This window comes from Alnus glutinosa, chromosome 14 (assembly GCF_958979055.1).
Source record: "Alnus glutinosa chromosome 14, dhAlnGlut1.1, whole genome shotgun sequence".
NCBI lineage: Eukaryota > Viridiplantae > Streptophyta > Magnoliopsida > Fagales > Betulaceae > Alnus > Alnus glutinosa.
In genome coordinates, this window is record NC_084899.1 from 19,257,031 (window position 1) to 19,271,003 (window position 13,973).

The window sequence follows — 13,973 nt, forward strand, 5'->3', positions numbered from 1 at the left end:
GGGAGATTGCCGTCGCCTGAGACAGCACGTGTAGATCACATGTCGTCCCTAGGAACCCCACTGCAACAGGCGTCGCCAGGAACCACCGGTCACGACCAGGAAGATGGAGCATGGCCCACACACGCGGCTGCCCAAGGAGAAGATCCTTGGCGCGTGCTGGCCACATGTTAGGCACTAAAGTTTGACGAGGTCGTGGCTTGAGGCGGTAGAATCGGAGGAGGCCAGCAAACACCATAGAGGGGCGCGTGTCATGTTTCGGCAGATAGACACAGATCTGGCTTCAACAGTAGATGGAGAAAGAAGAAAGCCCCGCCAACTATCATTGATGACACGCCGGCGTCGCTTCCCAATGCCTTTCTGCCTGAAAAAACCGAATAGAAAAAACCAACAATAACACCATAGCCCTTAGAGGACTAGGAGAAGATCCAACTCCACTAGATCTATCCGGGGAGAAACAAAAACTTCATAGCCCAAAACGGACGAGGAGATAACCAAAACAAGAAACCTAAACCACCATGGGAGGAGGGAAGCATAGCGCCTCCCTCCTCCCCAAACACCAATCTCGCCCTCCTCTCTATATAAGAAGCTTCCTTTACAAAAATTTAAAGTACTCTCTAAAATAAAATAAAATTAAAAAAACAAAAAACAAAAAAACAAAAAAAATCTCAAGTTGTGAGAACTTCTAGTATAGCATAAGAACCCTTTATTTTTTTTGTTTTTTGTTTTTTGTTTTTATTTTTTTATTATTTTATTTGGCTTCTTTGTTGTACTTTAAAAGTACAATATATGTTTTGTAATTTGATGAATGGCTATGATTGTTTTAGAAGTTTGTTAACCTAAACATCACCATTTTAAACTCGAAAGGAAATTGAACCACACGTCTGAAGCACTTGATGTTTGACGCTATTTAAGAATAGTGAGGACTAAAGAGCGTCACTTTCCAGTGAACTTGGACTCCAATTGCCAATCACACATGCTGAAGTTCTTTTCAAACCAAAAAATCTTTCGCTCTCTCACGTCTCTCTCCCCCTTTGCGTAACGACCGATTAGAAGAAGAAATTTGAGGCATTTGTCTCTCTTCCTTCTCTCTCTCTCTCTCTCAAATTTTCTTCCTATGTTTCTAATTCAAAAATCAATAAATGATAAAAGAGTTGCTTGATTTTTTATTTATATTACTACCCATAGAATTTATGGTTCGAATGATAAACCCATCGAAGGATTTGGTTAATTTTAGGGTTAAATACCTCTTTGCCCCATGTAGTTTTAAAACTTTATTTTTTGCCCTTTCAATTTTCATTTTTTTTATATGTGGTACATGTGCTATATGAAAGACAGAAATGATACTTTCGTCCATTTTTTCTTCTAAAACTAACGGATTTTCATGTCAGTGACACGTGACACCATTAAAATTGCGACACGTGGCCCCCATATATATATATATTTTCATACTAGAAATGTAGGGGTCGCTCAGCCACCCTTTTAGGCCACATGGGGTGGCCAACCACCCCCATTTTGGCTAGTGGGTGGCTTAGCCAACCCCTAGGCCAGTTTTGGGGGTGGTCGGCCAAAACCTTTTTTGCTTTATATATATATATATATTGGCTTAAAATTTTAAAAAAAAAAAATTGAAAAAACTTGTGTAGCCATGTGTTGCAATTTCAATGGTGCCACATGTCGCTGACGTGGAAATCCTTTAGTTTTGGACGGAAAAATTGACGGAGGTACTATCTCTGTCTTTTCACATAGCACAAGTACCACGTATGAAATAAATGAAAACTGAGAGAGAAAAAATAAAGTTTTTAAACTACAGAGGGCATAGCGGTATTTAACCCTTAATTTTATTTTGATGTTGAAGATTTTGACGAAGATTTTCTATTTTGCTGTTACGAGTTTGGGATTTCTATGAGTATATCTAACTAATGAACAAAATATTTGGTAAATGGTGGTGGGAACCTTTTTTCTTTTTTCTTTTTTCTTTTTCTCGGCACATCTCGAATTGGCCCCAAATGGTTAAATGAGTTCTGAAATGGATTGAGATTAAATTGATGATTTGTTGTTTTTAACTTTTTGTTATACCCATTAGTTGGTTTAATTGAACTTTGGTAAATCCTAAAAATTAAAATTGGTTGGTTGAAGTTTGCTGAGATTCTGGGTTAAAGGAAGCTTGATTGTAATTTCTGATTGGGTTGTTGAAGTAGCCAATTGTGGTAAATTTTTGGTTGATTTTGTTGGTTCGGCTAAGTATGCCAAATGGCCAGTTGGTCTGCTATGGCCAAATGGAAGAAGAGGGGATTTTGGAGTTTTGGTTTTGTTTTTCTGGTTTGGCTAATTGGGAATGCTATTCTTAAACGGCGTCAAACATTAAGTGCTTCAGACTTTTGGTTCAATTTCTTTTCGAGTTTAAAACGGTGACGTTTAGGTTAATAAAATTCTAAAACAATCTTAACCATTTATTTTTGGGGGGCGGGGGCACTACAAGTGCACAACTCCAAGGCACATTAGGGTGGGACCCACATATTGTAATTTTAGCATTTCCTTTAGAGAAATGTTAGGAATACTTAAACTTTTACAAAGGGAAGCTTACAGCTGATGTGGAGCCTCTCATAATAAGTTAAAACAAATTTTAGTACATAGACAAAAATACCCTTTCATCTCTGTTGAATCCACCTCGCCGGAAACCATCACACCACCGGAAACTCAGCACGCTGGCCACCACGACTTCGACCCCAACCATTGGAAACCCTACACCTCGACCCACCGAAAAACCTAGCACCCCAGACAATTCGGGCTCGACCACGACCCCGACCACGCTTCTAGTCGAGGAAGGACCAGATCCGGGCCAGCTGGCCGAGATCCGACCATTCTGGCCTGGTATGGGCCAGATCCAAGACAGACAGTCGGGATCTGGCTGTTCTGGCCGGGAACGACCAAATGACGCCACTCGAGAGTACGGCCAGTGCTTGAGGGGAGAGCAGTCGGTCATCCTTACATGGGTTCGGAAATGGGTTCAAAAATGTGATTCTCTGCAGATTGGCCATGCTTCTTCAGTGAGGGGAGAACGGCCGGCAACATGGGAAAACGGCCGGTGAGAGGGGGACTTCAGTGAGGGGAGAACGGTTAGCGAGAGGGGTGAGTGTTGGATAGAGATTTTGGGCTGGTGAAGGGAAGGGCATTTTCGTCTTTGTATAAATGTCGCTTCAGTTTGTAAGCCTCCCTTTGTAAAAGTATAAGTACCTCTAGTATTTTCCTTTCCCTTAAGTAAAACCAAAATAGTTGTTCCTAAGGAGTAGCTCAATCGGTTGTGGATCACACCTCATTAAACGGAGGTCACTATTTTATTTTATTTTTGAAGAAACCAAAACAGTTACTTGCTATTAAAGCGGGTGCTTCTCCTTTTAGTTGACCGTTGCCTAAAATATGGCTCTTTAATTTGTGCCCTAATTCATTTCCCTCCAATTTAGGAATTTACATCTTTCTCAAACTAAAGACAATATTATGTATAGGCTTCTGGCCGTGAGTGGTGCAAATTGAAGCACGGTGGTTGGGCCACCGTCTTCGTGCAGTGGGAAACGGCTGGAGCAGCGGATATCGGCCCTCTTCCGGTTTGCTCTACCTGTCCGTTTGGTCCCCAGTCTCTCGGTGACCAGACCAGAATCAGCTGAGAAAGGTATTATTTCTAACAAAACTTCTTGAGTTTTAGTGGGTTGTTAGTGAAGATTTGGTTGAGATTTGTGGGAGGGCTGGATTGGGGATTTTCTGTTTAGGCTCGAGGGTTTGTTTTGATCTTGGCCGTGTGGTTGCTGGCTGGGTTTGATTTTGTTCGTTGTGGTTTTCAAATGGCCGAGATTGGCTTGAACATGTTGTTTAATTTGATTGTGAATTTCATTCAGTACATAAAGGGTTTAAGTTTTGTTAAAATTTCTGTACGTAAGTATGATTGTGGTTTTCAAATGGCCGAATGGTAAGGTGTTTTTGATTGAGGTTTTCAAATGGAATGATGGTAAGGTGTTTTTGATTGTGGACAATATGTAAGGTTTTCAAATGGACTAATGGAGGCCCTGAGCCCACGCTCTCCCACCTCTTCTTCGGATTTCTACGCGTATCTCCTCCAGACAAGCCTCAAGTCCAAAGACCCATTTTCCGGAAAGTTGATTCATGCTCGAATAATCAAAGCTGGGCTTCACCTCAGCGTGTTCTTGATGAATAGTCTCATGAACTTCTATGCAAAAGTTGGGTCTACTTCCGATGCTCACCGCGTATTTGATGACATGACTGTGAAGACCACATCCTCTTGGAATACAATACTTTCAGCATGTGCAAAACAGGGTAGGTTAGATAAAGCATGTCGTATTTTTGAGGAAATTCCTGATCGTGACTCAGTTTCGTGGACTACTATGATTGTGGGATATAATCAGATTGGTCATTCTGAAAATGCGATTCAAATGTTTGTAGAAATGATTGGAAGTAGAATTGCACCGACCCAGTACACCATGACTAATGTTCTTGCTTCATGTGCTGCAATTGAAGCTTTGGATATTGGTAGGAAGGTTCACTCATTTGTCGTTAAACATGGGCTTGGTAGTTGTATTCCCGTGGCAAATTCCTTGCTAAACATGTATGTGAAGTGTGGTGATTCAATAACAGCAAAATTTGTTTTTGATAGAATGAGATTGAAGAACACGTCGTCATGGAATGTTATGATTTCATTGCATATGCTGTCTGGTCGGGTTGACCTGGCTCTTGCCCAATTCGAACAGATGACAGAACGAGATGTAGTTTCATGGAATTCCATGGTTGCAGGTTACAACCAGCATGGTTTTGACGTTGAAGCACTGGAAATCTTCTCAATCATGTTGAAGGATTCTTCATTAAAGCCTGATAAGTTCACACTGGCAAGTGCTTTGTCGGCCTGTGCCAATCTTGAGAAGTTAAATCCTGGGAAACAAATCCATGCCTATATAATGAGAACCGAGTTTGATACCTCTGGGGCAGTCGGGAATGCTTTGGTTTCAATGTATGCCAAGTCTGGTGGGGTTGAAATTGCAAGAAAGATTGTGGAGCAAAGTGGGTCTTCGGATCTCAATATTATAGCTTTTACAGCCCTGTTGGATGGCTACATCAAGCTTGGGGATATAAACCCGGCCAGACAGATATTTGACTCATTAAGGGACCGCGATGTGGTTGCATGGACAGCTATGATTGTAGGTTATGTTCAGAATGGCTTGAATAATGAAGCTTTGGATCTTTTCAAATCAATGATTAAAGAAGGCCCCAACCCAAACAGCCACACTCTAGCAGCCATGTTAAGTGTCAGTTCAAGCTTGGCTTCTTTGTATCTTGGCAAACAAATTCATTCAAGTGCCATAAGATCATGGGAAGCATCATCAGTTTCTGTGAGTAATGCTCTAATAACCATGTATGCCAAAGCTGGGAGCCTTAACAATGCAAAGCAGGTATTCAATCTAATACGGAATAATAGAGACACTGTCTCTTGGACGTCCATGATTATGGCTTTGGCTCAGCATGGTCATGGAGAAGAAGCCATAGAACTTTTTCAAGAGATGCTGGCAGTTGGTATTAAGCCTGACCATATAACTTACGTTGGTGTGCTCTCTGCCTGTACGCATGTGGGATTGGTGGAACAGGGTCAGAGATATTATCATTTGATGCAAGATCTACATAAAATTGAACCCACCTTAAGCCATTATGCATGCATGATTGACCTGTTTGGGCGTGCTGGATTGCTACAAGAAGCACATGATTTAATAAAAAGTATGCCTCTTGAACCAGATGTCATAGCTTGGGGTTCACTTTTAGCTTCTTGTAAGGTTCATAAAAATGTGGAGCTAGCAAAAGTTGCAGCAAAAAGATTGCTCCTTCTCGAGCCTGGCAATAGTGGGGCCTACTCATCCCTTGCTAACTTATATTCAGCTTGTGGGAGATGGAAGGACGCTGCTGAAATTAGAAAATCAATGAAAGATAGAGGAGTGAAGAAAGATCAAGGATTCAGTTGGCTTCAGATACAGAACAAAGTCCATGTCTTTGGGGTTGAAGATGGGCTTCACCCACAGAAAGATGCTATATACAATATGATGGCAAAGATCTGGAAGGAGATAAAAAAGATGGGTTTCATTCCAGATACTGAATCAGTACTGCACGACCTTGAGGAAGAGGTGAAGGAACAGATGCTTAGACATCACAGTGAAAAACTTGCAATTGCATTCGGGCTATTAAGTACTCCAGAGAACACTACATTGAGAATCATGAAGAACCTTAGAGTGTGTAATGATTGTCATTCCGCCATAAAATTTATCTCCAAGCTTGTGGGCAGAGAAATAATTGTGAGAGACTCTACTCGTTTTCACCATTTCAAGGATGGCTCCTGCTCTTGTCAGGATTATTGGTAGGCAACAAGGATGGGATTTTTTTTAAAATCTGATGGTGAAGTGGGAAAAAATTTCATGTATGTAGCATCCAAAAAGTTGATGCTCGATGTAGAAATCAGGTGTTGCTTTCCTGATATGTTATTCTGTAATGCTTTTGGCCGCCTACTTATATGACATATACCATTCGAGAAAGGCAACAAAATTAAACCAATTGTTAATATCTTTTGCCACTTCTCTCTCCAATCATACTGTTATCGCCAAATGGGTTGACACTACTTGTGCATCCGTGCTGCTTACGACACCTTCCGTTCCAGAAAATTATATGACGCTGAAGAAGAAGAAGAAGAACACAGAGGGTGTGAGCTGATTTTTCCAAAGGAGGCTCATGTCATGTGAGTGATTTTAAAGTTTTTGTTGTTCTTAATAATGGGTTTTCGTTTAGTATGTATTTTTAGGATTGCATGGAGAAATTGGATGAGCATTAACATTGGTTTGTAGAGAAATGGCAGGTAAAAGACAGCTAAACGAATTTGAAAATTTGGGTTGTGTAGTTTAACAACCTTGGTACCATTTCAATTCCATATATGGTTCAGCTAAGGTGTAAGTTTCATTGAATAATTTAATGACATAGGTTAACGGGTTATGTTTGGATTTGGTTTGCAATATCCTCGGACATGATATTTATAGATGTAAGATTTTATTCTGTTTAGAATTCATAATCTCCCATATTACTGAGTTTGGTTCTCATGTCGTAAATCTGATGATGTTAGTGACAAATATTTGTCATATTTGCCACTGAGCTGTATCTCAAATGGGACATCCTCCTCCCATAAGAACAATGTGAAGGGTGAGTTCCTGAGTTCAAGACTCATTGGCTGCGTGTGTGACTTGTCATAAATCTGGGGTATATCAAACTTGTGGTGCACCGTAGACACTCAAAAGGAAATATAGGTAGGTAGGAAGCTTGCATTTGAATGCTTGCCTGCCACATGCAGGAAACTAAAAAATGCAATCTTGCCTGCTACATGGGGAAAAAAATGCAGCATGTTGTCCGAATTCAGCTTTCATCACAATGCAAATTTCTTATTGGTGCCTTGATCGTCTGAGCCCCACCTGGTTTCCAGGCTTAGACAGTATATGTTCTACACTAATCAGATTTTGAATTTGAGTCCTTAATGTAGGACGGAGATTCAATTTTTACTGCTGGACAGTCTGCCAAGATGGGAGATACTTTTGTTTAATTTAAAGAGATTCTGATCCTATTTAACCAAAAAAAAAAGCTAACTATTCAGGCGGGGCCACATCCCGATACTGGTGTTGCTTGAAGTGGGAGTTTGGTGGTAGAACTGGGCTAGGACTGGTAGCTTTTGATCATAATGATTTTGCCCATTGCTGAGCTTCATCCGCCTTCATTGCCTGGTGTTGCTAATGCATAGATTTGAAGTCCATTGATTTAAGATTTTACTCTTCAGAGACCATAAGATTTACGAGGGTGGAATCTGGAAATGGTTATGGTGGAAACAATAACTATGTAACTCATTTTGACGATGGATGCTTATTGAGCTTTGTGCTCCTAAGTTCCACAACATTGTATGCTAATCCACAGATTTAAAATCCATTGGTTAAGATTTCTGTTTGTGGAAAGGATGCACAGCGGGACTAGGATGTGATAACTGGTAACAGATATGGAACTACTTGGAGGTATTGTTGGTGACACTACTTACAGTTATCATAAAAGTTTATTCAGTTATATGTACCAGACTAACATGGACTTATGTGCTAATTAACTATTAACGATTGGGACTTACTTATGTGGTTCACATAAATTGCATGTCTTTAAATCCTAATCATGTGTCACCATAGCATTGAATGAAGGGAGTATTTATTTTTTGAATGTGGTTGGAGAAAATGGTTATGGAGAGAAGTGATGCTTAAATGCTTTGTTAACCCCATTTGTTTTGGTTGGGATGAGGTTGTGAAGGAAGGTGTGAAGGCTTGGAAGGGTAAAAAGCTACATAGCATTGTTTGTAAATTGGCTTTGGGTGCAACCATGTACAACATTTGGAAGCATTGTAATAATATCAAATTTTGTAGTCGGGTGAATTCTGAGGAGCAGATTCTTCAGGGTATTTGCTGAGAGATTGGTATAAGGTTTATGGGGAAAGGCAAAGGGATGTTCAGATACACTACCGCTAATTCCAAGCTTTGTGAAAATTGGGGTATTCCTTTGAGTGTTGTGGATTTAAATGGCTGAAGGGTTGCTGCACTGGTAGATGGACAGTTGGGATTCTTTGCTCTGTTTTTCTAATTGTATGGTTTCGGGATATTTGGGTTTTTTTTTTTTTTTTTTTTTTTTTTTTTTGAAATAAAAATTGTATAGTTTGTTTTGCTAAGTATGTAGGTTCGGGGGTTTATTTTTGTTGTGGGGATTGGCTGTGAATGTTTAGTTGGGCAGTTTCTTTTCTCCTTTTTTTTTTTTTTTTTTTTTTTTTTGTGTTTTTTCTTGTTGTAAAGAAACTAGGATCCAGCTTAGTGTTTCTAGCCTGCTGGAGTGTTTTTTTGTCTCTTTGTGTTGGAATGAAAAATCTTAGTCATCCAAAAGGAAAAAAAATCATAATCATGTGAAAGTTAATTTAATTGTAGACTAATAACTTGCTTTATGTTACCTAATATTCCCCACTGTGCTAGTTGAGATAAATAATATAGAACTCAGTCTATTGTGGGAGAGATTGCTAAGAAAAATATTTATCTATAGCATTTACCGAACTCCATTATACACATCAATCCTGTTGTGCAGGAGCAGAAAACAAGCCTCATCTACTGGCCCTTCACCGTTTGACCTTGAGAGCACTCAAGCACCAAACCACCAATGCTACAAAGAGAGCCAGTAACAAGCTTCTTATTGACTGTGTAAAAGCAAATCTTGTGGCAAAATAATCTAAGATAGTTTGCTGTACTTGATGGCATCTACATGTAAGCTGTCTAACTCCCTTTGATGGAAATCTTTTGTTGGCTGTTGCATCTGATTAGGACAATATTATTGTTGGCATATTAGTGGCTGGTTTAGATCTATAATCGTGAAATGTCTTCTGGATCTTTTAAACAATAAAGAATGTTTTGCTTTGCAGCACATGAAGCTGTGCAAAATGAAGCTGTGCACAATGCTAAAGTAGACATGCAATTCAAGTTATTTTGCCAAGCATGCATTAATTTTTGTAAAATCTAGACCACTTTGGTGTGGGGAAACTTTGCAATGCATGTTTTGAAGGCTGGGAGTTTGGGGTAGTTGACTTAAGATTCGTTGCTCACTTTAAAATCTTGAGGACTGTAGGAACCTTGGAATACTCTCCTTTGTCAGTTCTGCAAGGAGAAGGGAGCCTCTATATATCCTCATCAGAACTTCCGATCAAATAGCTTAACCTTCATCCTCAGTGACCATATCTATCCTCAATAACCATTTTGTACCTTTAGGAACCAACTTTACGAATTAGTTTGCACTAATTCATACTAAATGCTGTAAGTAGAGCTCTAAAGGGATGTTCAGATACACTACCGCTAATGCCAAGCTTTGTGAAAATTGGGGTGTTCCTTAGAGTGTTATGGATTTGAATGGCTGAAGGGTTGCTGCACTGGTAGATGGGCATTTGGGATTCTTTGGTAGTTGTTTTGCTAAGTGTATGGTTTCCGGATATTTGGTTTTTTTTCTCCCAAGTATGTAGGTTCGGGGGTTTGTTTTTGTTGTGGGGATTGGCTGTGAATGTTTACTTGGGCAGTGGGATTGGTGGAACAGGGTCAGAGATATTGTCATTTGATGCAAGATCTACATAAAATTGAACCCACCTTAAGCCATTATGCATGCATGATTGACCTGTTTGGGCGTGCTGGATTGCTACAAGAAGCACATGATTTCATAATAAGTATGCCTCTTGAACCAAATGTCATAGCGTGGGGTTCACTTTTAGCTTCTTGTAAGGTTCATAAAAATGTGGAGCTAGCAAAAGCTGCAGCAAAAAGATTGCTCCTTCTTGAGCCTGACAATAGTGGGGCCTACTCATCCCTTGCTAACTTATATTCAGCTTGTGGGAGATGGAAGGACGCTGCTGAAATTAGAAAATCAATGAAAGATAGAGTGAAGAAAGATCAAGGATTCAGTTGGCTTCAGATACAGAACTAAGTCCATGTCTTTGGGGTTGAAGATATGCTTCACCCACAGAAAGATGCTATATACAATATGATGGCAAAGATCTGGAAGGAGATAAAAAGGATGGGTTTCATTCCAGATACCGAATCAGTACTGCACGACCTTGAGCAAGAGGTGAAGGAACAGATGCAATGCAACTGTTTTGACAGTGGATCAGCCACCGCTATAATTTGTACATAAAATGGAAATATTATTCATGAAATGAAGACTCCGTTTATTTCATCGTAAAATATTTTCTGTAAAATGCTTTTTATGTTTTTTGTTGTTTGGTGCGACTTAAAATAATAGTCAAACTGAAAATATTCACTTTGACTAAAAAAGCTTATTTAGTTTTGAAAACTGGTTTTCGTTTTTAAATTTTGTACACCAGCTTTTGACTTTGAGCTTCTTTCTTCTCAAACTGCAGGACCTTCAGCAAAGGTTGCCGGAATTTTTTCATCGCTTATTTTCCATACGAAATAAACGCCAAAAAATATGTTTAGAAAAATTATTTTTTCTAAAAAAATGATTTCTTTAAAAATATTTTATTACATAAAACATTAAAACATTTTAGGTCTTAACAAACTGATCATATAATATATATAATACATTTGTGATGTTTTAGGATTCTAATGGTTCCATTTTAGATCAAAATACCCAGAAGTTACTGTAGAGGTTTTGTACAATTCCTTTGAATATTATGATTTATGAATGATGTATGGCCCAATAGGTCTTCTAAGCCTTGTTCATTTCTATGTGCAACGAGGATCATTCAAGGCTATATACGTGCCATGATGGAAAGGTGCCAGGTGGCTTCATGATATTTGACGGCTATAATGTGAGAAGAATAGTGGAGATTCAAAAAAAAATAAAAAACTGAAAAATAACATTATTTTCAAAAAGTTCCCAATACCTCGTTCATCTGATAGAAAAAAAAAAAAAAAAAAAAAAAAAATTCTATGAATGATTACGGATCAAGATATCTTGAAATTATTTTACGCGGATGATAGAGAATAATATGCAATTATGAAAACCCTTTGTTCATATAGGTGAACCTTATTGGGATGCTTCTCACAATTGCATATTCGGTTCACCTTATCACGCCTCTCATAATTGATCAAGATCCTTTATAATTATTTGTTCGAATATGATAGAATGTAGGCAGATAATTGTAAGAGATTGCTTATGAAACCCACATGACTGAATAAGTAGTTGGACAACTCAATTTTTATTTAGTTAGATAGGTCTTATAAGTAGTCTCTTACAATCACCTGTTCGAATTCTCTCAAATTTAAACAAATGATTATAAAAGATATCAATCCATCACAACGTGATGTGGACCAATTGACAAAGAACACAGGAAATAGATAGGTTGGCTATTTCGAGTGAGCCAGGAACTCTCAAAACACAGTAAATTGTATTTATCAAATAATAATTCAACTTAACTTTACATTATTTGCTTGTTCCTTAAATAAACAAAAAGATATTACAACTTACGTAAAACTGTAATTATGCAGGTAGCTGTAACTAGAGACCTAAAGCTATTTACTAATCGTCTATTCTTAAGATAAGAGATAAAGACTTTTTATTTAAATATTATTCTACTTAAATAATATTTCTCTAAAATAAATATAGGATAAAATAATAAGATAAAGATAAAAAGAAAGAAATGTAACCAAACATATTAGGATTACATCACAACGAAAGCAATTGCAAGGAATTTCGAACTAGAGATCTAAAGCTACTTACTAATCGTCTATTCTTACGATAAGAGATAAAGACTTCTTATTTAAATATTATTCTACTTAAATAATATTTCTCTAAAATAAATATAAGATAAAGATAAAAAGAAAGAAATGTAACCAAACATATTAGAATTACATCACAACGAAAGCAATTGCAAGGAATTTCGAACTAGAGATCTAAAGCTACTTACTAATCGTATATTCTTAAGATAAGAGATAAAGATTTCTTATTTAAATATTATTCTACTTAAATAATATTTCTCTAAAATAAATATAAGATAAAATAATAAAATAAAAGATAAAAAGAAAGAAATGTAACCAAACATATTATGATTACATCACAACGAAAGCAATTACAAGGAACTTCAAACTAGAGACCTAAAGCTACTTACTAATCGTCTATTCTTAAGATCAGAGATAAAGACTTCTTATTTAAATATTATTCTACTTAAATAATATTTCTCTAAAATAAATATAAGATAAAATAATAAAATAAAGATAAAAAAGAAGAAATGTAACCAAACATATTAGGATTACAATAATTACATCACAAGGAAAGCAATTGCAAGGAATTTCGAATTGCAGGTATCCCAATTGAGATGTTTACAGGTGAAGGTAGGGCCTACGATCAGAATATTTTCTTAATAAAATTCTCTTCCCATAGCCGCCACCTTCATTGCATAGACTTTTCTCCCCACTCATTTTCACTGAACTTCCTATTTTGCCTTTTCAATACTCAAAATACTAAAGTGAAAAGAAAAAAAAAAATTTTAATTTATATTATAATACTTTTTCAAAGATTTAAGATGAGGTCTTATATAAAATTAGAAGATGACGTGGCATGTTGAACACATGAACATGTGCCGGTTAGTACGACATGTCATCATCTAAAACATGGCATGGCCTTGGTCTCTCTAGCATGACAAATGATTTAGCACGCCAGAGATACATTGAAATTTGAAAAATAAGAATATTAGAAACTCATAAATTAAATTAAAAGAAAATTGTTCTATATAACGGTTTGAGTTTTATACCTACCATAAATAAGAATTGGAGTTTTCTATTTTGATAATTAAGGACTTGAATTTTCATAAAATTTTTATCTCATTACTATTTTATTCCGAATAATGCCATACACATCACCCTATATTTCATTTTCATCCCTAATCTTATGTGACGTGGTCTCCACAACATTTAGTGCACAATGATTATTTATGGGTTATGTTAAGGAATGGACTAGCTATCTTGATCTATCACATTTCATTGGATGTATTGGAGTCTTCTACGTCACTTTGGAGTTAGAGTTTACTACTACTTTAGAGTTTGAAGTCTTCTACGTTGCTTACTTGGTTGAGTTCTTATCATATGTTTTTCTTATCTTGTTGTTGAATAGTTTAAAGTCTTTTAGTTGTTTGTGATAACTTCACAAAAGGGTATCGAATTATACGCCATTTTGAGATAAGGGTACTGAATTAGCAAACGTCTCAAATTAGGGTATCTAAGTTTCCAAATATCTCACTTAAGGGTACTCCATTAGGATCTGCTATTAAATCCTAACGGAGTACTCAAAATACCACTAATTTTTTTAGGAAATAAAAAAAAAAAAAAAATGCTAAGATTTAGGTTTTGGTAAGAATTTAATGAAATTTGCAAAAAAAAAAA

At 37.2% G+C, this 13,973-nt stretch overlaps 1 protein-coding gene across 4 annotated transcripts; it reads left to right on the forward strand.

The window, feature by feature from the left end:
* Nucleotides 1-3,418: 3,418 nt before the first annotated feature.
* LOC133856869 (pentatricopeptide repeat-containing protein At2g22070) lies at nucleotides 3,419-10,809 on the forward strand. Of its 4 annotated transcripts, none has more exons than XM_062291908.1 (4): nucleotides 3,419-3,667; nucleotides 4,034-6,778; nucleotides 9,184-9,359; nucleotides 9,515-10,809. In XM_062291908.1, the coding sequence occupies exon 2, from the start codon at nucleotides 4,050-4,052 to the stop codon at nucleotides 6,405-6,407; it is 2,358 nt and encodes a 785-aa protein (XP_062147892.1). In that variant the 5' UTR covers nucleotides 3,419-3,667; nucleotides 4,034-4,049; the 3' UTR covers nucleotides 6,408-6,778; nucleotides 9,184-9,359; nucleotides 9,515-10,809. The 4 variants fall into 4 exon arrangements, with proteins under 4 accessions (XP_062147892.1, XP_062147893.1, XP_062147894.1 ...); XM_062291909.1 differs by having other exon boundaries at nucleotides 9,190-9,359; XM_062291910.1 differs by lacking the exon at nucleotides 9,184-9,359 and having other exon boundaries at nucleotides 10,555-10,809.
* The last annotated feature ends 3,164 nt before the right edge of the window (nucleotides 10,810-13,973 follow it).

What these genes read in the sequence shown, in the direction of transcription:
- LOC133856869 (XM_062291908.1), top strand. Translation starts at nt 4,050, where the DNA reads ATGGAGGCCCTGAGCCCACGCTCTCCCACCTCTTCTTCGGATTTCTAC.